The following is a 27,435-nucleotide window of genomic DNA, read 5'->3' as shown; positions in this document are numbered from 1 at the left end:
CTGGCCATGGCATCATGGGACTGGGCATCATGGCACTGACAATGCCTTCTTGACTAAAAGGGGGAAAAGAAATGTAATAAAATAGGTTTCAGTGACTAAGAGAGTTTAAATAGAGTTGAGAGATGATTCTGGAGGTTACTCTTATGCAAGCTTCAACCAGATATTACAAATTGCCATGGTATGTCAAGCCCCAACCAACAGTATTCCTGAAAACCCTGAAGAAAACCAAGGGTTCTATCTAAGACTCTATAAAAGTTTTACTTATTAAGTTTATTTTCCAGAAACTTAAAACCTCCAGATTGTTCCTATGCCAGATAAGCCCTGAAACTTAAAGGAACCAGTCTCTCCAAGAACATCAGCCACTTGAATTCCCCTACCACATAATGACAACACCCCTTTTCAACATAAAGAAATCAGAATGGTCATTGTGCAAGTATCCTTGAAGCTGAGAAAATTATCAAATGAGAGGAAGGAGTTGCAACAGAGAAGTTAAGATTTAACAAATGATTATTAGTACTGAATCATTATATAGATGTTTCTTTTTAGTTTCTAGTGTATTAGAACAGCCAGGAGGAAATACCTGAAATTGTGGAACAGTAACCCATACACTATACTTTGAAATTCACTCTATAAACACCTGTCAAACTGTATTTTGGAATTTATAACTTTTCTGTATATATGTTGAATTTCACAATAAAAATATTTAAAAAAAACAAACAAGATTGCTAAATAATTATAAGAAAAGAGGATAAAATAAAATAAGTGTTAAAAATAAATCAAAGACAGGGGGCAAGATGTCAGCATAGAGAAGAGTGGAATTTAGTTAGCCCCCTGGAAGAAATAATAAACAACCAGGAACAACTTGTAAATAATTTGGAGTAACTGCTGGGGAACAACTGTGACAACCTGGATTGGGAGGAATGCCTAAGATTACAGCTAAAAATCTGAAAGCAAAAACTATGGAACCATGCTGGGAGCCCCCTCCCCCCATGGTAGGCGGAGCTGCAAAACGACACTGTGGTAGAAATCAGCACTCTCTGAGAAAGCGAATATGGCTCAGCCCAGCTCCAACTGGGGTTTTAATTAACAAATATGTACTGCCGAATGCAAGATAGAAACCCCTAACAAGCAGACAGAAGCTTCTAGTGATGATTGACCTTAAAGAATTTAGTCAGTCCCCTGGAGGGTGTTTGGGGTTTTCTTTTACGTGTGGCTGTGTATATCTATTATTTTTCTGTAATGGTGAAGTTAAATCTCTGTCCTGGGAGGGGGAACCCAGAAGACTAGCTGTTTCCTTGAGCCAACAAATGAAACTGGGGGACCATGGACTGGCTCTGAAAGGGGGCTTTCTGTTCCTTTTTCTCTCTCTCAACCTGAGGGGCTCAGTGGAGAAAGCCTCAGCCATTTTCATTTTGCAGCACTCTGACCCAGACAGGGGTGGAGATAACAGAGTCAGAAAGACAAAAAGCTACAGAAATACAGATGATAACTCCCTAGGGGGTGTATCTTCCCTAAGAAGAAGGAGGTGGGGCCCAGCTCTACTATCAGTCTTCCCTTCAGAACCAGACCCCAGAGCCTATGGGGAAAGAGGCAAAACAGAAACTAAAGGTTCCACATCTCCTTACACCATGCAAGAGCAACAGGCTGACAGGCAACACCTGCTGGGCAGGTTAGGAAAAGCATAGTGGCTAGAGACTTCACAGGAAAGTCTGTAAATCTCTAAGACACACCCACAGGGAGACTTGAAACTGAATATAACCCCATTCTGAGATCTGACCCTGTTGTGGTCTGGAAAAATCTGATTGGGGTAACCAAGGAAACCAGATGCCTAGACAATGGAAAACTACAATCTACACTAGGAAAAATGAAGATATGGCCCAGTCAAAGGGACAAACTTACACCTCAATAAAGATAATGTTAAGATATTGTTTCACTTCTATGAAACAATCTATTAAAGATTTTCAAAGAAATATGCTAAATCAAATCAAAAACCAAATCAATGAGTTCAGGGAAGATATAACAAAAGAGATGAAGGCTATAAAGGGAACACTGGGTGAACATAAGGTAGAAATCAAAAGTTCAAAAAAACAACTGGCAGAATCTATGGAAATGAAAGGCACAACACAAGAGATGAAAAACACAATGGAGACATACAATAGCAGATCTCAAGAGGCATAAGAAAACACTCAGGAACTGGAGAACAAGACATCTGAAATCCTACACACAAAAGAACAGAGAGGCAAAAGAATGGAAAAATATGAGCAATGCCTCAGGGAATTGAATGACAATATGAAGCACATGAATGTACATGTCATGGTTGTCCCAGAAGGAGAAGAGAAGGGAAAAGGGGCAGAAGCAGTAACAGAGGAAATAATCAATGAAAATTTCCCATCTATTGTGAAAGACATAAAATTAAAGATCCAAGAAGCACAGTGTACCCAAAACAGAATAGATCTGAATAGGCCTATGCCAAGACACTTAATAATCAGATTACCAAATGTCAAAGACAAAGAGAGAATCCTGAAATTAGCAAGAGAAAAGAGATCCATCACATACAAAGGAAGCTTGACAAGACTATGTGTAGATTTCTCAATAGAACCATGGAGGCAAGAAGGAAGTGGGGTGATATATTTAAGATACTGAAAGAGAAAAACTGCCAACCAAGAATCCCATATCCAGCAAAACTGTCCTTCAAATAGGAGGGAGAGTTTAAAACATTCTCTGACAAACAATGAGAGAGTTTGTGAACAAACTTGCTCTATAGGAAATACTAAAGGGGGCACTACAGAAAGGAAAAGACAGGCGTGAGAGGTATGGAACACAATTTTGGGTGATGGTGGCACAGCAATGTAGGTGCACTGTATGTGGATGATTGTGAGTATGGTTGAGAGAGGAAGGTTAGGAGCATGTTGGACACCAGAAGGAAAGAGGAAAGATAAAGACTGGGACTATGTAACTCAGTGAAACCTAGAGTGCTCAACAATTGCGATAAAATGTACAAACATGTTTTTGCATGGGGGAGAGCAAATGAATGTCAACATTGCAAGCTGTTAAAAATAGGGCGGTATTGGGGGAAAAATACAGTCAATACAAAGTGGAGACTGTAGTTTACAGAAACATTGTATTATGCTTCCTTTAATGTAGCAGAGGCAATATACCAAAGCTAAATGCCTAAAAGAGGGGGACATAAGGGAGGGCTATGGGACTCTTGGCATTGGTGGTGATGTCTGACTCTTTCATTCTACTTAAGTTTACTTCTATCTTTCCTTCTGTTGCTTTTTAGCTGTCATTTTTTTCTTTCTTTTTTCTTCTTTTTCCTCTTTTTCTTTTTCTTTTGTATCTCTACCTTATTTGACTCTTCTTCCTTCTTTGTGGAAGAAATGGAGATGTCCTAATATACATAGTATTGATGATGGTGGATACGTAAGTATGTGACTATCCAGGGAACCATCAATTGTTTACTTAGGATGGAAAGAATGGTGGGTGAACAAAACCATCTTTAAAAAAAAGGTTGATGAAGAAAACTTGGGGGCACTATTTTGAGTGAAATAAGTCAGACACATAAGAACAAATATTGTATGGTCTCACTGATATGAACTAATTATAATATGTAAACTCATAGACATGAAATATAAGTTACCAGGATATAGAACGAGGCTAAAGAATGGGAAGCAGTTGCTTATTCTGAGCAGAATGTTCACCTAGGTTGAACTTAAGTGTTTTTGGAAATGGACAGAGGTGACAGTAGCACATTATTGTGAGAATAACTAACAGTGCTGAATGGTGCGTGGATGTGGTGGAAAGGGGAGGCTTAGAGTCACTTTTGTCACCAGAAGGAAAGTTGAAAGTTAAAAGATGGGAATGTATAAAACAGTGAATCTTGTGGTGGACAAAGTCCGTGATGAACTGTACAAATATTAGAAATCTCTTTCATGAACTAGAATGTGTATTACAGTATAACTAGAAGTTAATAATAGAGGGGTATATTGAAAAAATATATACCTGTTGCAAACTATGTACTACAGTTAGTAGTATTTTAATATTCTTTCATCAATAGTAACAAATGTACTATGCCAATGCTATAGTCAATAATGATGAGGGGGTTAGGGGTATGGGAGGATTTGAGTTTTCTTTTTTTTTTTTTTCTTTATTTCTTTTCTGGAGTAATGAAAATGTTCTAAAAATATAAATTAATATATAAATAAATACAGCATAAACATAAAAACAAAAATACAAACAAGAAGGTGGTCAGGTAGGGTGGTTAATACTTAAAGTCAGTGCAGTATTTCAATACGTTTTTTTCTGAGTTTCTTTCATAGACACACAATATATTTAAAATAATTTTGTTGTTAGAAGCTTAATTTTTGGGACTAAAGTTTAAAACAACATAACCAAAATGTTAGACATATCCAAAAATATATATAAATGCTTACTGAGTCTTTTTGTTCATGCTGAATTGCAAAGGAAAATTGATCTCAGTAGCTACATGTTACATGCTACCATCTCACCTTTATTAACACTAATTATAGTATGTATTTAGATTCCTATGAATTTCTATACTAGTCTTTGGTTCATCAAGTCAGATTTTCAATATGCTATACAGTGGGAGATACAGGGAAATCTTTAAAAATAATATCTGTCCTTAAAGAGTTTACGATTTAGTTGATTCCATATTGTAGCTATTTTATGTCAATCTTATCATATTAATATTTCATGTGTGGCAAAGCTCACTCTTTATTCTTTCAGAATAAAGGCTGGACTTTTTTATGAACTGTAAAGTCAGTATTTTTGTATCAACTGTGTTTTTGGTCAATAGTTGAAATGGTGACATTCAAAAATGTGAAAAACATGTATTCTTGGAAAGTTTACTGTAAATATGGTAGGACTGGCATATAGGAGTTTTTTTAAAACAGGGACATGAGTATAATTTTGAACGTAAGAATTGATGATGATTGTGCATGTTGTTAGTTACACAAAAAGAATCTTTGTAAGCCCATTACTACTGACAGACAATTGAAATAAACAAATAACCAAGGGCAATGACTCAGCAACAGCATTGTTATGTATGCAGTGCATCAATTTAGGAGGTGAGAATTTATGGAAGAGTCCAGAGAGATATATTTTGTAACTTTTTATTTCAAAATAATTCAAACTTACGTAACAGTTGTAAAAAAAATACAAAGAAGTCCAATATGCTCCCTACCCAGATACTCAGATTTACCAACTTTTAACATTTTCCACATTTTTATATCTCCCATCTATCTATCTATCTACTTACCTACCTATCTATCCATCTATCTTTTCTAAACATTTGAGAGCATGCGAAGAGCATGCAAAGATCATGCTGCTTGAACACTTAATACTTTTCATGAATATTTCCTAAGAATAAAGATATTCACTTATGTACCCTGATTAAGTACAGTTATAAAGCTCAAGAATTTTAACATTGATATAAAGCATACAGTTTATATTCCATTTTTTTCAATTGTCCCAATAATGTCCTTTTGGGCCTTTCCTCATCCATTATTAGATCCAGTCCAGGATTGTGTATAGCATTTGTCATTGTCTCTTTACTCTCTTTTTTTAAAAATTGTGGAAACATATATATACAACCTAAAATTTCCAGTCTCAACCACTCCCAAGCATATGATTCAGTGTGATTAAACAAATTCACAATGTTGTGTTACCATCACCACTATCCATTACCAAAACTATTTCATCACTTCAAACAGAAATACTAAGCACCTATTATGCAACTACACATTGCCCTTTCCCCCCACCCCTGTCCGTGATAACTGGAACTCTATTTTTTGTCTGTATGAATTTGCTTATTCTAGTTATTTCATACAAGTGAAATCATACAATATCTGTCCTTTTGTTTCTGACATTTTATTCAACATGTCTTCAAGGTTCTTCCATGTTGTAGAATGTATCAGAATATTAGTCCTTGTTATTGTTGAATAATATTCCATTTTATGTATATACCACATTTCGATTATCCATTCATCTGATGATAAACATTTGGGTTTTCCACCTTTAGACAACTGTGAATAATGCGGACATGAACACTGGCATACAAATATCTGTTTGAGTCCTTGATTTAATTCTCTGGGGTACATACCTAGAAGTACGATTGCAGGGTACCTTAGTTTGCCAGAGCTGCTGTGACAAATACCACATGATGGGTTGCCTCAACAACAGGAATTTGCTATTTCTTGGGTTTGAAAGCTGGAAGTCCAAAATCAAGATACGAGCGAGGCCATGCTTTCTCCCAGAGTTGTTCTGATGATGGCATTTCTCTATCATATGACAAATTTTCTCTTTTCTCTGGCTTTTTCTGACTGTGTTCAAATTTCTTCTGCCTTATAAGGACTCTAGTCATATGGATTAAGGTGCATCCTGATTTAATATGGCCATATCTTAACTAATAGCAACATCTTCAAAAGTCCTATATACAAATGGGCTCATATTCACAAGAATGCAGATTAAGATTTAAACATGTGCTTTGTGGGGGACATAATATAATCCCCAACACTGAGCCATATGGGAACTCCATGTTTAAATTTTTTGAGGAACCACCAAACTGTTTTCCTCAGTAGCTGCACCATTTTACATTTAAATCAACAATGTGCTAAGTTTCCTATTTCTCTGCATCCTCACCAGCAAAAAAATTATGTTCCATTTTTATAATACCCATTCTACTGAGGGTGAGGTGGTATCTCATTGTGATTTTGATTTGCATTTCCCTATGTTTAGTGGTGCTGAGCATCTTTTCATGAGCCTTTTTCCATTTGCATACCTTCTATGGAAAGACATCTGTTCAAGTCCTTTGCTCATTTTTTTTAAAATTTGTTTTTTTGTCATGTTGTTGTAGAGTTGTAGGAGTTCTTTGTATATTCTTGAACGTTAAACCCTTATCAGATATGTGGTTTCCAAATATTTTCTCACATTCTGTTGGATGGTGTTCCACTTTCTTGCTAGGGTCCTTTTTTAAAAGCAGTTTTATTGAGCTATATTCTCATACCATACAATCCATCCAAAGTGTACAATCAATGGATTTAGTGTATTCGGAGTAGTGCATTTGTCACCACAATAAATTTTGGAACATTTTTATTACTCCAGAAAGAAAAACCCCATACCTCTCAACAGTCACTGCTCAGTCCCTCAATCCTTCTCCACCCCTACATAGCCACTAATCTACTTCTATCTATAGAGATTTATTTATATTTATATTTTATATAAATGGAATCATGCAATATGTTGTACTTTCTGTATGGTTTCTTTCACTTAGCATAAATTTCTTTTTTAATTGTTTTTTTTTTATCGGAGATGTAGTAGGTTTACAGAAAATTCATGTAAAAAATATAATGTTCCCATATACCCAACTGTGGTTGACACTTTGCATTAGTGTGGTACCTTTGTTATAACTAATGAAAGAATATGAAAATATTACTAGCTACTAGTCCATAATTTGCATGAGGTATATTTTTTTCCCATATACCATCCTATTATTAAGACTTTGTATTAGATTCATACATTCGTTATAATTCATGAAAGAACATTCTTGTACTATCCATTGTTCATTATCCAGCCCATCATCCACAACAGGGTTCACTGTGTTATACGGTCCCATGCTTTATCTTCTAGCTTTCATTCTAGTAACATACATGACCCCAAATTCCCCCTTTCAACCATATTCACATACATAATTCAGCACTGTTAATTCCATTCACAACAATGTGCTACCATCACCTCTATCTATCTCCAAAACTTTACAATCAACCTAAATAGAAATTCTGTACAAATTAAGCATCAGCTCCCCATTCTATATCCAAATCTATCCCCTGGTAACTTATATTCTACATCCTAACTATGAGTTTGCTAATTATAATTAGTTCATATAAGTAAGATCATACAATATCTGTCCTTTCTGCCTGGCTTATTTCACTCAGCATAATGTTGACAAAATTCATCCATGTTGTCACATGCATCATGGTGTCATTCTTTCTTACTGCTGTATAATATTCCATCATACATACATACTGCATTTTGTTTACCCATTCATTGGTTATGGACACTTGGGTTGCTTCCATCTTTTGGCAATTGTGAATAATGCCACTATGAACATTGGTGTGTAAATGTCTGTTCATATTCCTGCTTTCACTTCTTCTGGGTATATATCTAGTAGCAGGATTGCTGGGTCATAAACTAATTCCATAGTTAGCTTCCTGGGGAACTAACAATCTGTCTTTCACAGAAGCTGCACCATTCTACATTGCCACCAACTATGAACGAGTGTTCCTATTTCTTCACATCCTCTTCAACACTTGTAGTTTCCTGTTTGTTTAATAGTGGCCATTATAGAGGTGTGAAAAGAAATCTCATTGTGGTTTTGATTTGCATTTTCCTAATGGCTAGTGATGTTGAACATTTTTTCATGTTTTTTTTTTGCCATTTGTATTTCCTCTTTGGAGAAATGTCTATTCAAGTCTTTTGACCATTTTTAATTGGGTTGTTTGTTTCTTTATTGTTGAGTTGTAGGATTTACTTATATATTCTGGATATTAAACACTTATCAGATATGTGGTCTCCCATTGAGTAGGTTGTCTCCTCACTTTCACAGCAAAGTCCTTTGTACAAAAGTTTTTAATTTTGAGAAGGTCCCATTTATCTACTTTTTCTTCCATTGCTTGTGCTTTGAGTGTAAAGTTTAAGAAACCAATGCCTAACAAAAGATCCTGAAGATCCTTCCCTACATTTCCTTCCAAGAGTTTTATAGTCCTGATTCTTATATTTAGGTCTTTGATCCATTTGGAGTTAATTTTTTTTTATGTGGTGTGAGATGGGGTCCTCTCTCATTCTTTCGCATATGGATATCCAGTTCTCCCAGCACCATTTGTTGAAGAGAGTATTTTTTTCTCAGTTGAGTGGACTTGGCAGCATTGTCAAAAATCAAAAGGCCATAGGTCTGAGAGTCTATTTCTGAACTCTCAATTTGATTCCATTTGCCAATACATCTATCCTTGTGCCAGTACCATGCTGCTATGACCACTGTATCTTTGTACTATGCTTTCAAGTCAGGAAGTGTGAGTACTCCAACTTCATTCTTCTTTTTCAAGGTGTTTTTGTCTGTTTGGGGCTTGTATCCTTCACAATAAATTTGATAATTAACTTTTTCATTTCTGCAAAGTAGCCTATTGGAATTTTGATTGGGATTGCATTGAATCTGTACATCATTTTGGGTAGAATTGACATCTTAACAGTAGTCTTCCCATCAATGAACATGTGATGTCCTTCTATTTATTTAGGTCTCTTTGATTTCCTTTAGAATGCTTTGTAGTTTTCTGTGTATAAGTCCTTTACATCCTTGGTTAACTTTATTCCTAGATATTTGATTCATTTATTTGCTACTGTAAGTGGAATTTTTTTCTGGATTTCTTCCTCAGCTGGCTAATTACTAGTGTATAAAAACACTGCTGATTTTTGCCTGTTGATCTTATATCCTGCCAGTTTGCTGAAGTTGCTTATTAGCTCTAGTAGCTTTGTTGTTGATTTGTGGGATTCTCTCTATATAGGATCATGTTATCTGCAAATAGTGAAAGTTATACTTTTTTTCCAATTTGGATGACTATTATTTCTTTTTCTTGCCTAATTGCTCTTCTAGTTCAATGCTGAATAACAGTGGTAACAGTGGGCATCCTTGTCTTGTTCCCAATCTTAAAGTGAAAGCTTTGAGTCACTCACCATTGAATATGATATTGCCTGTGGGTTTTTCATATATGCCCTTTATCATGTTGAGGAACTTTCCTTCTATTCCTATCTGTTGAAGTGTTTTTATCAGGAAGGGATGCTGAATTTTATCAAATGCCTATTTTGCATCAGTTAAGATGATCATGTGTTCTTTTTCCCTTCGTTTTGTTCATTTGACATATTACATTAATCAATTTTCTTATGTTGAACCATCCTCGCTGTTCCAGTTTGCTAATGCTGCCTTTTCACAAAACACCAGAAATGGATCGGCTTTTATAAAGGGGGTTTATTTTATTTGTTTACAAAGTTACAGTCTTAAGGCCATAAAGTGTTCAAGATAAGGCACCAACAATCAGGTACCTTCACTGGAGGATGGCCAATGGCGTCCAGAAAATCTCTGTTAGCTGGGAAGCATGTGGCTGGCATCCGTTCCAGAGTTCTGGTTTCAAAATGGCTCTCCCAGGACATTCCTCTCTCAGCCCCCGTGTGTTCTTCAAAGTGTCCCTCTTGGCTGTAGCAAGCTCACTCCTTCTGTCTGAGCTTTTATAGGGCTCCAGTGAACTAACCAAGGCCCATTCTGAATGGGCAGGGCCACGCCTCCATGGAAATTATTTAATCAGAGTTATCACCTACAGTTGGGTGGGCCACATCTCCATGGAAATGCTCAAAGAATTACAATCTAATCAACATTAATACATCTGCCCACACAGACTGCATCAAAGATAATGGCATTTTGGGGGACATAATACATTCAAACTATCACACTTGTATACGTGGGATAAAACCCATTTGATAATGGTGTATAATTCTTTTGATATGCTGCTGGATTCAATTTGCAAATGTGTTGTTGAGGACATCCACTCTATATTCATTAGAAAAATTGGTCTGTAATTTTCTTTTCTTGTAGTGTCTTTATCTGACTTTGGTATTAGGGTGATGTTGGCCTCATAGAATGAGTTTGGTAGTGTTACTTCCTCTTCAATTTTTGAGAGATTGAGCAGGATTGGCATTAATCTTCTTGGAATAACTCACCTGTGAAGCTATCTGGTCCTGGGCTTTTCCTTGTTGGGATATTTTTGATGATCATTTCAATCTTTTTACTTGTAACTGGTCTGTTTGAGGTCTTCTATTTATTCTAGAGTGAATGTAGGTTGTTCCTGTGTTCCTAGGAATTTTTCATTTCATCTAGTTTGTCTAATTTGCTGGCATATAGTTGCTCATAGTATCTTCTTATGAGCCTTTTTATTTCTTTGGGGTCAGTAGTAATGTTTCCACTGTCATTTCTGATAATTTTTAATTTGCAATCTCTGTATTTTTTTTGTCAGTGTAGCTAAGGGTTTGTCAATTATACTGATCTTTTTAAAGAACCAACTTGTTGGTTTTGTTACTTCTTTCTAGTGTTTTTATTCTCAATTTAATTTATTTCTGCTCTAATTTTTGCTATTTCTTTCCTTCTGCTTACTTTGGGATTAGTTTGCTGTTCTTTTTTAGTTTTTCCAGTGTGTAGTTAGGTATTTGATTTTAGCTCTTTCCTTTTTCAAAAAAATGTAAGCATTTAGGCTATAGATTTCCTTTTCAGTACTGCCTTCACTGCATCCATAAGTTTTGATATGTTATATTCTCCTTTTCAATCATCTCAAGATATGTACTGATTTCTCCTGCAATTTCTTCTTTGACTCACTGATTGTTTAAGAGAGTATTATTTACATATATTTGTCGATTTTCCAGTTCTCTGCCTGTATATTCATTTCCAGTTTCATTCCATTATGGTCAGAGGAGATCATTTGTATGATTTCAATCTTTCTCAATTCATTAAAATTTGTTTTGTGACCCAACAGGTGGTCTATCCTGGAGAATGATGTATGTGCACTTGAGAAGAATGTATACCTTGCTGTTTTGTGGTGCAAAGTTCTATATATATCTTTTAGGTCTTGTTCATTTATCATATCATTCAAGTTCTCTGTTTCCTTATGGATCCTCTGTCCAGATGGTCTATCTAATTGTCAGCCTAAGTGTACAGTATTCCCGAAGTTATTTGTGACATTGATAACCTATTTGGTTCTTAATTTAGAAAACCAAAAGAAAACACTTGACCTGACTTAGGATGTTGTGAGGATAAGTAAATCTATCTACTAAAGGTTATGCAAAATTCATGTATGACTTATTTGAAAAATATTTAATTGTTATGAAAGTATTCCATATTACAATCTAGTATTTTAAAATCCATTATTAGGATAGAGAAATCTTTTGCTGAAACAAGTATTTAGATGAATACTAGTTTTTGTGTAATGACTACAATCATGTTCAGTGTAGGTTGGAAGAGTGCTAAGACTACTCATTTGGACTTGACTAAGTGGATTTCACTTTATTTTACTATCAAACCAGCAGAAATCAGTGCAAAGATTAAGCAAGAAATAAGAGTACAAAGTGAGGTTCTCTGATTCCTCCCTTGTTCTCCACAGAAGTATGTCCTAATTTCAGAAGTTACTGTCACTGGTGAGAGGTCAAGTCAGTGTTCAAAGTTTGATCCTATCACTACATGAGAAAATTTTTCTGCAGCAGTTATATGCTTGTCTTCTAATTCTTGTGCACTATTGGGCCCTATTACATTTCAGTGTGGTAAGCTTGGCCATGACCTAACCATGACTTATTTATGAGCATGAGGTGCTGACAACTACAAAATGTTCTCTAATTAACTGTATAGCACTTCCAACCAAAGTTTGACTTTTCCCAAGATGAGATAATCATAACAATATTCTTTAAGGAATTCTCCAACAAAGGCCTAACACATGCTCTTCTCTTTAATCTCCTCAAGTGATATGATCTCACAAGAAGAACCTACGCCTTTTATTTGCCACATTATGGATATTGGCAGGTATCTATTTCTAATAATATTATACTGTTTGCTTTTCTAATACATTGAAAGCAAGTTATTAGTACATCCCTGTATTATAAATTTAATAGACACCATATAAATTCTATATCTTTAATTAAACTTTCCAATTCTCTTGTTTTCATGTGCATATATTAAGAAAAATCTAAATTTTCCACAATTATTGACTAAATATATCATATGACTTATTTCAAGATAACTGTTAATGACTAGATGGAACCATATGAAAGTATCAACATTTTTCACCTACAAAAAACAGCAACTTCATTTGGTTCCACCTAATTCCAATGTGGTTTCAAGAATAATGTACACACACCAAATAAGGAGCAGAAGGGGAGAAGGAGGGTGACAGAGGAGAAGGAGGAGAGTAGAGGAATCAACTGCAGTTATCTAGAATTCAGTACTGGCTGACTGATAAAATAGTTTTCCCAATTTCAAGATTATAGAAATTATGAAAACTATTGTATAGTTTTCATACCTAAAATTTTACACCATTAAGGACTGGCAAGTCCTGAAAGATGAGGAAAAATATACAAACTGAGACGTCTAAAATGACCACAGTTTTTTGTTTTGTTTTGTTTTGTTTGGATCTTTAATTAAAACTTCATTATTTTCTGATTTTCAGGCTATGCTTGAATAGCTCTTCAAATTTATGCAGGGTTTTTTTAATTTTAAATTAAGTTCTATTGAGATGTATTCACATATCATACAATCATCTGTGGTGTACAATCAACTGTTCACAGTACCATCATATAAGTGTGCATTCATCACCCCAGTCTATTTTTTGAACATATTCCTTACGTTCAAAAAAGTAAAAATAAGGATAAAAAATAAAAGTAAAAAAGAACACTCAAATCATCCTCCTCTCACACCCTATTTTTCTTTAGTTTCTGTCCCATTTTTCTACTCATCCATCCATACACTGGATAAAGGAGGTGTGATCCACAAGGCTTCCACAATCACAGTCTCACCCCTTGTAAGCTACGTTGTTATACAGTCGTCTTCAAGAGTCAAGGCTACTGGGTTGGAGTTTGATAGCTTCAGGTATTTACTTCTAACTATTCCAATACATTAAAACCTAAAAAGGGTTATCTGTATAGTGTGTATGAGTGCCCACCAGAGTGAACCCCTGACTCCACCTGGAATCTCTCAGCCAGTGAAACTTTATTTTGTTTCATTTCACATCCTCCTTTTGGTCAAGAAGATGTTCTCAATCCCATGATGTCAGGTCCAGATTCATTCTTGGGAGTCATATCCTACCTTGCCAGGGAGGTTTACACCCCTGGGAGTCAGATCCCACATAGGGGGAGGGCAGTGAGTTCACCTGCTGATTTGGGTTAGTTAGAGAGGGCCACATCTGGGCAACAAAGAAGTACTCAGGAGGAGATGCTTACACACAATTATAAGCAGGTTTAGCCTCTCCTTTGCAGTAAGGAGCTTCATAAGGGCAAGCCCCAGGATAGAGGGCTTGGCATACCAAACCGCTAGTCCCCAATGTCTGTGAGAACATCAGCAACAATCCAGGTGAGGAAGTCCAACACTTCCACATTTCCCCTAGCTCCTGGGGGGGGGGGGGGGGCTGCATATATATATTTTTATTTATTCTCTGCCCAAATTACTTAGGGATGTGTCACTATTTCACACTAACCTGTATACAAACCTACCAGGTCTCACTTCCTATTCAAAGTTTCATGTAATTATGGTATTTGAACAATCTGTATGAGTTAAATTGTTTAGGAAATAGAGATCCTGCACCAAATAAACATCTCTTCCCTTGCTCTCACATGGAAGTTGAAGTTTTAAAACACAGTCAGTGTCACCCTTTACCCTTTGGCCCAATTTGCCCTAGTCCTAACCATATCTGCTTCATTCATATCTATAATTGAAGTCTGGACTCTTATTCAGCTTTTTTTAACAGTTGCTGTATATACTAATACTGATATTCATATCTGCTGAGCTCTAGCTCTCAGTTTCAGGTGTCACAGATACCCAAAGTTCCAGGGATCGATCAGGTTATACACAAAGGGATCAGCATCTCAGAATCTGGAGATAGCCAGGTGTAACTGCTGCAAGAGCTTACAATCTAGGGACCATTACAGTAAGCGTTCCCCTGATAAGCTGTGCTCTAATATTCAATTCTGAGTTTACACATTGTAGTTAGTCTATATTGGTGAGGCATTATAATGTTTGCCTTTGTTTCTGGAGTGGTTCACTCAATGCTGTCTACAGGATCCATTCACCTTGTTGTGTGTCTCACAGCTTCACTCCTCGCAGTTGCTCAATATTCCATTATATGCACACACCACAGTTCACCATTCTGTTTCTCAGTCAGTGTACCATTAGGCCACCTCCACCCATTGCAAATCATGCATACTCTCTCCATAAACATCAGTGTGCAAATGTCCATTCATGTCCCTGCTCTCAGATCCTCCAAGTATATGCCCCCTAATGAGGTTGCAGGACTTTATGGCACCCACATACTTAGCTTCTTGTGGAACCACCACACTATACAATGACCATAGTTTTGTTTCAAGAAAAGATAAGTTTTTAAGAAAACGGTTAGATAAAACACTGTCAAACTTTGGAGATTCAAGGAAAACATCAAAAACAAAAAAAAAACAAAAAAAACCCCACAAAAAACCACTGATTTATTTGTTTGCTTAAAGTTATTTGAAAATAACTGTAAGAATTATTTGAAAATACAGTAGGAACATTAGGAATAAAGTCATCTATATTCTAAAAATGATTAACAATTCCATAAAAAAGGAGACAAAGTCTGCCATATCAACCCTCTTATCCCCTTCCTTTGAAATAGCCCATCCTGCGCAGATTAGCTATATAAATTTAATTTTATAGGAATGAGATTGGTCTGTAACTTGCATTTTCTTTTTAATTAACCATGGACACTTTTCTGATCAGTACAAATAGATCTACTTCACAGGTTTATATAGCTGCAAAGCATTTCATTGAATGGATGTTTCCATAATTTATTTGATCATTTCTCTATATTTCTCTATATTCTTATAAAGTACAGTTAGGTACTTATGTCTGTGTGATTGCTGAAAACACTGTGGCCCCTTTACACTTGGGTAGTGAGCAAGAGTTCGGTAAACTTTGAGGTCATCAAAGCATTGTCTTAAAAAACAACTTTAGAAAATAGACATTTGTATTAGACTATGTTCTTCAGGAATAAAAGAATCAGAAAAAGAAAAGCAATAAGAAACATACACACATACACACACATAGAGGGAGAAAGAGAAAGTGATTATCCCATGTGTTAGTATTTATAATGAAAATATGTTAAGAAGAATGGAGAAGGAAGCTAGTTGCAAAATGCCTCATAAGGTAAAGGTATTTGAAGCCCAAAACTCAGCATGCTAGTTAATCCTTACACTGTTATGTTCTGAGGATTTAAGTTTGTTGACCTGTAGAAGAGATGAAGCAGTTCAACTTGCAGTGAAGTTAATGAAAACATGCAAAATCCTAATCAGCTTTACTTAATGCATTATAGAATAGCACTTCCAGAAAATTATGTTGCAAGCTATTACAACATTCCTTCTACTGATATTAACTGAAAACAAGAAATGAAGAATACATAGCCAGAAAGAAGAAGGCCATCAAAAGGCTCCAATAAACAGAGCAAATACCGCAATAATCTAGGAAAGTACATTCCTTTACTACGTTTATGCATTATTTCATGTTTAAAAAATTTGCTTATAGCCCCAATGATTATGTTCTATCTTTGGGATCATTACCACAGTGATAAAGATTATAAAAGGGCATGAACTTTGGAGTCTACTTGGACCTGGGCTCAAATCCCAAGTCTACAATTTTCTAGCTTAGTCACTTTGGTAAAGTATTTAACCTTTTGAGCATCAGTTTCCACTTATAAAATAAAAATAACAATAGGGAATAAGTAAATGTTGGTCTTTAGTTTCCTGGCTGTTAAAACAAATATCATGCACTATGTTGGTATTCCAATAAACAGGAATTTATTGGCTCATGGTTTTGAGGCTAGGAGAAGTCCAAACTGAGGCGTCATCAAGGCAATGCTTTCTCACAAGAGACTGTGGCGTTCTGGTCTAGCTGCTAGTGATCCTTGGTCTTTGGCTTTTCTGTCACATGGCAATGCATATAGTGGCCTCTCATGCTTTCTCCATTCTCTTCCAGTTCTGTTGACTTTCAGCTTCTGGCTGCTCCTTCTGCTTTCCCTCTTTCTGTGGCCTTTCCTATAAGGCCTGCAGTAATTGGATTAAGATGCATCCTGATTCAGCTGGGCCACACATTCATGGAAAGAACCTCATCAGTTTAGATGCTACTAGAATAGCTAGAAGGAACTAATGGAAATGGCAGAACTGTAACCCATAACATTCTTTGAAACTTGTGTTATAGCTACTTGTTAAATTATACTTTGAAAGTTATCACCTTTCTGTATATGTGTTTGTTCCAGTTTGTTAAGGCTGCCGTGACGCAAAATACCAGAAATGGTTTGGCTTTTAAAAAGGGGTTTCGTTTGGTTAAAAATTTACAGTCTGAAGGCCATGAAAATGTCCATATTAAGGCATCAATACATGTATACCTTCACCAAAGGAAGGCCAATGGTGTCTGGAAAATTTCTGTTAGCTGGGAAGGTATATGGCTGGCATCTGCTGATCCCGGGCTGTGTTCCAGCTCCTCCCTCAGCTCCTGTACATTCTTTAAAATGTTGCTCTTGGGGTGTTTTGTCCTCTCTTAGTTCTCCAGAGCAAAAACTGGGCTAGCATCTCCAAAGTGTCAGCAAAAGTCTGCTTTCAGTGGCCATCTCCAAAATGTCTCTGTGAGCTACTCTTAGCTCCTTCTGTTTGTAAGCTCTTTTATAGGACTCCAGTGATTAAATCAAGACCCACCCTTAATGGGCAGGGTCCATATCTCCATGGAAATAATTTAATCAAAAGGGGCACCCACAGATTGAGTCATATCTCCAAGGAAACAATCAAAGGATTCCAACCTAATCAACACTAATGGGCATCTGCCCCCACAAGATTGCATCAAAGAACATGTCATTTTGGCGACATACTACATCCAAACTGGCACAATGTTGTATTTCACAATAAGGAAATAACTGAAATTGTGGAGATGTAACCCATAACATTCTTTGAAATTTGCTCTGTAACTGCTAGTTAAATTGTACTTTGAAAGTTATCACTATTCTGTATAAATGTTCTATTTCATAATGAAAAATTGTAAAAAAAAAAAAAAAAAAAAGAAAGAAAGAAAGAAAGAAAGAAAGAACCTCATCAAAAGGTCCTATTTACAATGGGTTCACTCCCATAGGAATGGACTAAGTTTAAGAACATGTTTTTTCTGGTATATATAGCTCCCAACCACCACAGTTGATTAGGAGATCTGCACAGTATACCTAGCAAATCAAATAATGAACACTACCTTTGTATATTAGAAATGCAAATTCATGGGCCCTACCAAGATCTACTGAATCAGATAGCCTGGGATGGGGCCAGGAAAGTGATTCTTATGCATGTTAAAGTTTGAGAACCACTGTCCCAGAGTTTGACTGGACATGATTTTCATGTGATCATTTCCATTAACAAACATCTATAGGGATAATTTATCCATTAGACACAGTAGGCACAGTACATAGGGTCCATGAACTTCTAGGGACCTATGAAAATGTTTTAATTTCTTTTAAAATTAGAAGAGAAAAATGAACATAATGATAATAAGTGTGTAATAATAAATCCAGGCTGATTATATAAACAAAGTTGTAAAATTAATTGATTAAACAATTTAATATTTTTATTTATAGCATTTTAGGCCTGGCTAAAAAAATTTATATATGTATATATATATATGCATGTGTGTGTGTGTGTGTGTGTGTGTGTGTGTGTGTGTGTGTGTGTGTGTATTAGGGAGGAAGGGCCCATGAAAACATAAGTACCTAGGGTCCAGGAAAGTCAAAATGTGACCCTAATCACCTGAAAACTTCACCTGTTAATTTATAAATGTTGATGATGGTAGCTTGTTAGTGGGAATTCACCAACTATAAGAAATGTGTATTATTCTGAGGCTATATTTACTTACAGTTTTAAATGTTAACTTAAGTTTCACTTAAAAGCTTAAAAGTTTCTAAAGCATTAAATTGGCTGCTAAACCACCTGCTAAAACCCTAGGAAAAAATCTTCAACATGGAAGAGAGAGAGCATTGACTAAAGAGAAGAACTGGAAATAAAATAGGATCATGAAACATGGTAGAATTAAACAAGAACAAAAATAAGATAAATTATCAACTTGAAAGCAACGTGGAATATTATAATATAGAATTTATGTTAAAGGAGTGAGCCCTAAAATTATACACTATTCTCGTATCATGCTCATTGTTTTTTTCATCTGGCACAAATGGACTTAGCCCTTCAAGATTCATTAACTAGTCACAATATGCAGAAGTTGCTATTGTCTTCTGAAATCTATACTGAGCCATAGCCATATGCTGTACATTATAATACATATATGTAGCATTTAGAAGAACAAGATAATTGGTTTTCAAAGAAATATATGGATTAAAAAGGATTTACTATTTTATTAATATCTATTAAGTTCTATTAGCATAGAATATCATTTTTTCCAAATAATTTTATATACAGCATTTTAAATCTGGCTAAAATGGAGGGAAAGGTTAGCTTTGCTACAAAAGAAGTATTTGTAGCCTTGGGGATGATGAACATACACAGAGAGGAGACTTTGTTACTGTGTATCTACAACCAACTCAAGTCTCCCTAAATTTCTATAGGCAACCTCACCTCCTTCCCTGGCCTCCTCAAAGCATCTCGAGGTATTTCAGCATTTTAGACTTTGGGTATCATTCTTGGATTTATACCATGATGTTGTTTGAAGCAAAGACATTTTCTAGACTTTGAGAAGATTGTATTAGATGACCTCTAAGGAATTTGGGCTCCAGAATTCTATGACTATAAGTTTTCCTTGGGAAAAGTCATTTTAAGTATGTTATATTCATTTCTTTGTTCATTCAGCAGATACATGTTAGCCCCTACTGGTGCAAGACTATTCAGACAAAAACTGCATTCCAGATGGAGGGTAAAACATGTTCAAAGGCGCTGAAGTAGAAAAGAAGATGAAGTATTTGTGGAACTGAAAGAATTACAAAGTGGTTGGACTTTATGAGAAAGGTGAGAATGCCACAAGATGAAGCTAGTGAGGTTGGTAGATAGGGCTCAGCAGATCAATTAGGAACTTAGGATTTAGCAAGGGGAAACGTTTGAATGGTTTCAAACAGAAAGGTGTCGTGATCTGATTTGCATTTTTTAAGGTTATTGTGGCTTTTGTGTGGGAAATGGTTTAGAGGAGGATGGGATGAACAAGGAGTGACCTGTGAGAAACTGTAATTATGGTAGTATGGCTGAGAGGATGTAGTGGCAGAGACCAGATGGGGTCATTGGAACTGGAAAAAATATGGATAGATTCAAATGATATTCAAAGAAGTAGACTTAAAAACAGAGTGAAGAATGACTCCTAGGGTTTGTGAAACTGGGTGGATGGCAATGCTAGTCACTGAGTTAAAGATCCCAGGAGAGGAACAACTTTGCGGAGGGGATCATGAGTCCTGTTTACAAGGGATGACTGAATAGCACTGATGATGTTGGCCCTTTGGTCATCACCACTGATTATTCTTTCTCGTAGGACTCAGAACAGAAAACCAAGGGGATTCTTGATATGGAGACTACTGAATATGCATCTTTGAACCAATGTAAATAGCCTATAGCTACACTACTGAATGGCCTGCAAAGCTGTTGAATGCACGGTACAGTCAAAACATCCTAAATGTTATAAAGAGTAGGGTCAACACTTCCTACTGCAAAGAAGACAGATTCTAGTGGATTGAAGAGAATAGGATCTTCACCAGGCCCAAGGGTATGGGACCATCGGATATACGAAGGGATTTCATTAATGAAGGATGGTACTCTACCATTATGGAAATAGTAGGGAATGAAGAATAGAATGAGTGGGTACAGATGCAGACAGTTTTGGTAAACCAAGGAAATGCTCATCTTGTGGCTTCTATTTCTCTCTGAAGCAGGGAACAAAGAATTCTGCTGAGAGAGACCCGGGAAGCGTGGTACAGTTGGAAAGCATGTTAATTTGAGAACCTAGTAGGAATGCTGGTAATAGAAGTTCCCTGTAAGGTAACAACCATGTTACAGTGGAGACAATCTTCTCTGTTTGATCACTGTCTTCAGTGATGGTCACCCTCTGTGTTCCAACAGGGAGAAAGAGGGTAACTGGATTTACTTAGAATGAGTGTTTTGAGATACAGGAAAGGGCGGAGTGGCAAGGGAGTTGAGTGTATAATCAAGAAAGAGTAACTGAAAAAAATATACCATGGAATCTAAACAGGGTAAGGAGATGGTTTAGAGATCACAATGAGGTTGAAAATAGTCATAGTGGTTGTGGTTGGAGATGGGATCCTCTGAATTAATGAGTTTAAAAGAGAAGCTTCTTTGAGTATATGACCTTGAGAGTAGGTAACTGAAGTAAATGGATAAAAAGACATTGGAAAAAATAGGGCAGGAGATTTAGAATTTCAGGTGGCAAGACCTTGTTTTGTTTTTATTTTTCTTCTTTTCTTCCTAATTTTCTTTAATGTAATAATTAGAAAAGAAGTTTATTATATTCGCTGTAATTATCCATTCATTCAAACCTAAAATAGTGTAACTTTCTTACATTATATTTATCTTTTATGCCAGAATTAAATTTTGTTGAATGTGACAATTAACAAGTCAGCTGATGGCTTCATGGGATTTTCGGAATTTAAATATAAAGACATGCACGACTTTCAGTCAAAATTGAATACATAACTCAGAGAACTGGTTTTGTAATTAGTCATGCTTCTGATATCCAAAGGCATTCTCAATAACATCACTGAGCTTCAAATATGGTAAGTATAAAGAAAAGCAACTGTTAATTGAGTATTTGTTAAGTATACTAAATAAATATTTATATATATACTAAATACACCTAAGGTTCAGGGAAGCATTCCAAATCAGAAAATTTCTAGGCCATGAGTCCTAGAAAAGGGATACATGATAGTATCAATTATATACAGAAGAACAGTGAATTTAGAAACTCTCTTTAACCTTATACTTGAATATAGAACCTGATAATTTCACTCATAATTGTAGACTTACAGAATCAGAATAACTGAACGGGAAAGGAATTTAGAGATTGTTCCATCTAGTGGTTCTCAAAGCATGGTTCCCTAATCTGCATTGGTATCATCTGGGAACTTGCTTGAAATGCAGATTCTCAGGCCTCACTCTAGATCCACTCAATCAGAGACTCTGGGTGTGAGGTAGAGCAATTTGTTTTAACCCTCTCTTCAGTTGACTCTGAGGTGCACTAAAGTTTGAGAACCAATGGTTTAATCCATATACCCCTTTTAAAATTGGAATTATGGCATCCTATAGAGATTAAATGAAACTAATAACACAACAATAAAACTATAGACTAAAACATCCTAACTCAACTTGCTTAAAAGACACCTTTTGCAAACTCTACCTTGTTTCCTATTCCATGTGTATTAGTTTTCTATGGATGCTGTAATGAGTTACCACCAATTTTAGCAGCTCTTCACATTTATTATCTTACAGTTCTGTAGGTCAGAAGTCCAACACCCTTCTCGCTGGGCTAAAATCAAAGTGTCAGCTTTCCTTTCTGGAGGCTCTAGGGGAGAGGTAGTTTCCTTGCCTTATCCAGCTTCCCGAGGCTGCCCATACTCCTTGTTTTGTGGCCCCTTCTTCCATCTTCACAGTCAATATGCTAGTATTTTAAAATCAGAGTTTATTTTTTAAAACCACAATTTTGAGTCAGTACAAATGAGTCCAGTCAGCCACATCTGCCTATTATCTACACGCCTCAGTATTATACTGTCATTGGCACATACTATGTCATAGAGCATCACAACTGGATCAGACAATATCCTCAAGCAAAAAAAAAACAACAAACAAATTATAATAAAATACATTCATTGTACTACTCTAAATCAGGAAAGAATATTAGTTCATTTTAGGAAAAGATTTTAAAGAAATTTAATAGAAAAACATTTTCTGTGTAAACATGAGTTAACAGGACAACTGAATAGAACAGTTCATTCCCCCAATATTGCAACTAATCCGTTTTTTTGCATTACTTTAATTGCTGCTGAATTTTCATTGACATACTACATATATTTGTTTTGTTTTGTTTTGAAAGAGGGATAATGAGAGGGATTTAAGAAAAATCTTGCTGATTAGAGACATACCTAAAGGAGTTGTTTTGGTGGTGAGACTATGGGTGACTGCCTTTTCACCTTTCTCTAGTTTCCAAACTTTCATTAATAAGCATCTATTATTTTCATAATTTAAAAAATTAAAAAAAAATAAAAAAATAAAAAAAGGAAGCGTAAAACGACCATAATACAGCCACCTTCAATTAGAGGTATGATAGGGTAGGGTATAGTTTTTGAACTCTCAGGCACATAAATGACAGCAGACCTTTTATACTGTTTTCCGAAGTGTACTGCAGAATTTTCTCTGATAAATTATTTTGAAAACTTCTTTAAAAACGAATGTGGACCACAGATCATTTCCTAAATATATGTGATTGTATTAGCTCACCACTCTCTCTTTTTAGTTGCCTATGAGTTAAATTCTAAGACCTGTTCTAAGAAATTTACTTTCAACATTTCTAAGGCATTTGTGGAGCCACGCGAACCAAATACATCACCAGCCCTGCTTCAAAGCGCTCACACGCCATGTCTGCCATGGGGCCCTCGGAGGGATTTGGGGCGAAACGAGTCCAAGCCAAGCGGGCACCGCGCACCGCCTGTCCTGCCGGGAGCACGGAAGACGGGTGGCACAAGTCGGAGTTCAGTGTGCGGCGGCAGCCATCTGCCCGCGGGCCGAGCCGGGGCTCCTGAGTGGAGCCGCACTGGGGGCGGCGGCGGCGGCGGCGGCGTCGGGGCGGGGGCGGGAGCCGGGCAGCAGCTCCAGCGCCCGTGGGGGAGGAGCGGCGGCGGCTGGAGCTGCTGTGGCGACGGACGCGAGGAGGTGGCAGAGGAGACCCACCCCTGTCCACATGAACAGTCGCAAAGGCCTCCGCTGATGCATTCGCGCCCGGGCGGGGTGGGAGGGCGGCCATAGCTGCGGCGACTGCAGAAAGAGCGAGGGGTCTGGGGGCGCCTGACAGCCGCGGAGACCTTGCCGCCCTAACGCTGCTGGTGCGGCCATTTTACGGCCCCGGGCGAAGGGAGGCGTGTTTGCGTGCTCGCCTTCACCCTCCCTCCTTGGGGGCCAGCGGCTGGGGGAAACTGGTCAGGCGGCCTGGGTGGGCGGTGGATGGGGAGTCGCGGGCCGAGAGGAACCGGGCCTGGGAATCGCCGTCGCCGTCGTTCGCGTTCCCCGGAAGGGGCCTGAAGAGAAGCGCAGGCCGCGGGCTTCCCCGCCCGGCAGCCCGCGGTCAGGCCTGGGAGCTCCTGGCCTGCTTTTGTGTAGGCCCGTCTGAACGCGGGAGCACCGATTGCCTGACGACCAAGCCTGAGGCCTGCAACCCTGCAGCGGCTATCCTCTTGCGGCGCGGCCCCTCATCCCGGCGAGCGCGGCGGCGGTGTGGGCCATGGAATAAGGAGGCGGCGGCGTGGGAGGAGGAAGATGGCGGCCGGCAAGAGTGGCGGTGGAGCTGGGGAGATTACTTTTCTGGAAGGTACATCTGTATCTGCCCTTGCGGGGGATTGGGGAAATACAGGAAAACGTGGCCCTCGGAACCCCGGAAATTCAGTTATCTGCACTGTTTATGTTTCGAGAGCGATGGCGGTATGAGGGGTGGGGGCTGCCGGGGCGATGGCGGGGAGGGAATGTGCTGCTAGCGAATGTGCTGGGTTCGAGTCTGCCCGGGCTAGGTGCTTGGCACCGAGAGGGGACTGTCCAGAAGGCGCCGGTGGTTCGGGCTGCGGGCCGGAGTTAGGCGTTCTTTGAGAGTGCGCGCAGGTCTCTGACAATTTATTTTTGATGGTGGCCTAAACGGTGAGAGCAGACAGCATTCAGATATTGTTTGGTGTTTCTGGAGAGTTTCAAATTGCAAAGGTTGGGTTAAATTGGGAGCCAATATTAGCAGGGAAGGGAGAAGTAGATTTTCTGGATGTGTTTTATACCTTTCCTGGTCCTTAGGTCTCGCGGAACTTCTGGCTTCCTGTTGCAGCCTGCGTTCCAATTAGACCCGGCCTTGTCCGATAGTCTTATTAAATGTGCTTTGCTAAAAATATTCTATAAAATAATTTATCTGTAAAAAGCGAATTGAGGTTCACAGTGCCAATTTTGGGACAGCCACCAAAGCTAATAGACAAAAGTTTGTGTGGTTCCATTTTTATTCATTTGTGAGGGATAGTAAAACTTATTTACTGTGTGTGGACTAAGCCAGTGTAAGAAAAGCTATATGTCATTGTTGGGAATGGAGGTAATGGTTAACAATAATGGCTTATTGCCCATAAATATATAAGGGCCCCCCAAAATATAGCTAAATTCATTGTTGTGGACCAGTTTTTTGGTTCACATTGCTTAATTTGACTTTTGGTTCAGTATTTACACTGGTAATTAAGTTTGTAAATAAGATGCTTAGAAAAATGAGTCTGTGTGCTGATTGTTTAAAAGGATTAACTACTCTTTCGATGATTTTGCAGTATGTCATAAACTATGCTTTTTTGTTTTTAAACTATTTACTAACATTGCTGAATTAAGAAAGTGCAACTATAGTAACAGGTTCTGTAAGAGTGTTGAGGGTGGGTATACTTTGTTTACTGCTTTATTATCAACGTCTCAAACAGTGCCTGGAACACAATAAAGACTCACTATTTGTCTAATAAATGAACAGGTACCGATGGAGGTGGGAGAAGATGTCTCTAATTTTCTTAATTCTTCTACTTGAGTGTAGCATAGCAAAAAAAAAAAAAAAAACAAAAAACCTGACCTTGCTGTGCAGGTCAGCCCTTGCCTAAAAGTGATGACAGCTTTATAGAGTTTCCTAGTAAGAAGACACAGAAGACTTGTGAGTTTTTCTACGGTCATTTTGTATTATTTCCAAACTAGTTCGGGCAAAATGGGTGGGTACCTGTCAGAGGCTGAGAGTGGTGCAGCTTGTGTTACAGGTGGTGCTGTGTGTATTACTTGTTTTGAAATTGGAAACTCAAAAGATGGTTTACTGGTACTTATTATTATGGTTAGTATTCACATAATTATATTTTTGTGTTGTAAATTCTGGGCTTCTGATTCAGTGTAAGTTCTGACTGGGTGGACATAGGGAGGATAGAAAGAGCATAAATAAAGCCAGCAAATACAAAGCTGATATATGCATTTCAAACTTTAGTTAAGGGTCTCCCATCATACAGGTATGATCAATTTGGGTTTCACCATGTCTTCTTCAGCATTTTCAAAAAGAAAGTGAAGGGTAATTTACATGAGCAGAAAGGAAAGCAAGGATTTTAGTTTCTCATATCAGGTTTTCATATATGTATTGCATCTTTCTAAATAATTGGAATGATATATTAGTACTACTTTTATTTTCTTATCTGTGTTTAATTTTCCATGATTTTTTCCCCTTAAATTTTTAAATTAGTAATTAATTATATTTTAGAGCAGTTTTATGTTTACAGAAAAATCATGTAGAAAGTCCAATGGGTTCTTGACACTTTTCATAATAAAATGCTCCACTATTATTTGCCATACTTTTTGTATTACCATGTTTATAAGTTTTCAAAAATATTTCCCCATAGGCCCTTAGAATTTAATATTTAAACACTTACGTATTACACTTCCCTTACTCTTCACTAGACTTTCTGAAAAACTGAAGTAGGTTTTCTTTCACTCATCGAGTATTGATAGAGGACATAATCTGTGCTAGGTGTTATACTGGGGTGGGTTACAGCAGTGCCTAAGATAGTCTTAAGTCCTTGCCTTCATAGAACTTACATTTTAATGAGAGAGTTTCAATAACTAAAGACAATCCACTTAGAGTAGTCTCACCCCTAATTTTCACATAGTTCCTTTCCTTAAAGGTCTGCTCAGACCTGGCAACCTATATATATAAAGTAGATGCCATGATGCGCCACACACACATACAAACACACAGTATTCCTTTTTACCATTTGTTTTACATAATGTTAAGATTAGGAAAGGTCTCCCTGAGGAGGTGATATTTGATTTAAGGTGGCATCTTAACTCTTGACACACTATGACAGAGGGAATGATATGTGTTAAGGTTCAGAGGTGATTCTTGCTTGCTAAACAAAAGGAGGTCAGTATAGCTGAGGTGTAGCAAGCGAAGGACATTGTGGTGTGAAAATTAGATAGGACATCTATCATGCAGGACTGAAGAATTTTTACTTGGTTCTGAGCAGTGGTAAGTCATTGAAGAGTGGGGAAAGGGGGTATCATGATATGAATCATCTTTTTAAAGATCACTTTGCTCTATGTGGAATGAGAGGAGACCAAGATTAAAAGCAGAGAGATAGGATATATATAGTAGTAGCCTAGGTAGAAATATTGGGGGCTTTGTATTAGGGTGGTAACAATGGAAATTGGGGAGAGAAGTGGATAGTTTGATGATATGTTTCAATGTAGAGCTTACAGCATTTGTTGATGGATTGTAGATTGAGAATCAGAGTAAGGGAAGAATCAAGGATGATTCCTAAAGTTTTGGTTTGAGCTGTTGGGGGATAATGTCATTTACCGAGATGGGTTGGACTGGTTGAGGAA

The 27,435-nt window shown here is 37.3% G+C and overlaps 2 protein-coding genes across 8 annotated transcripts in view; one reads left to right on the top strand and one right to left on the bottom strand.

Moving 5' to 3' along the window:
- FILIP1 (filamin A interacting protein 1) overlaps nt 1-23,601 on the bottom strand; it is a 370,688-nt gene extending 347,087 nt beyond the window's left edge. For 3 of the 4 annotated variants that reach the window (XM_037843876.1, XM_037843877.1, XM_037843872.1), the window contains exon 1: nt 23,440-23,562. The gene's annotated coding sequence lies outside the window, so the exon portion shown is untranslated. Of the gene's footprint in view, nt 1-23,439 lie in introns of all 4 variants that reach the window. The other variant, XM_037843873.1, reaches the window with a different exon arrangement.
- Nucleotides 23,602-24,202: 601 nt separating this feature from the next.
- Nucleotides 24,203-27,435, top strand: part of SENP6 (SUMO specific peptidase 6) — a 188,533-nt gene continuing 185,300 nt past the window's right edge. For all 4 annotated transcript variants that reach the window (XM_037843881.1, XM_037843880.1, XM_037843879.1 and 1 more), the window contains exon 1: nt 24,203-24,391. In XM_037843881.1, coding sequence (XP_037699809.1) covers nt 24,340-24,391 — 52 coding nt within the window. In that variant the 5' untranslated portion in view covers nt 24,203-24,339. The remainder of the gene's footprint in view (nt 24,392-27,435) is intronic.

This window comes from Choloepus didactylus, chromosome 7, assembly GCF_015220235.1.
Source record: "Choloepus didactylus isolate mChoDid1 chromosome 7, mChoDid1.pri, whole genome shotgun sequence".
NCBI classification, from domain to species: domain Eukaryota; kingdom Metazoa; phylum Chordata; class Mammalia; order Pilosa; family Megalonychidae; genus Choloepus; species Choloepus didactylus.
This window is presented reverse-complemented; position numbering and strand designations above follow the sequence as displayed.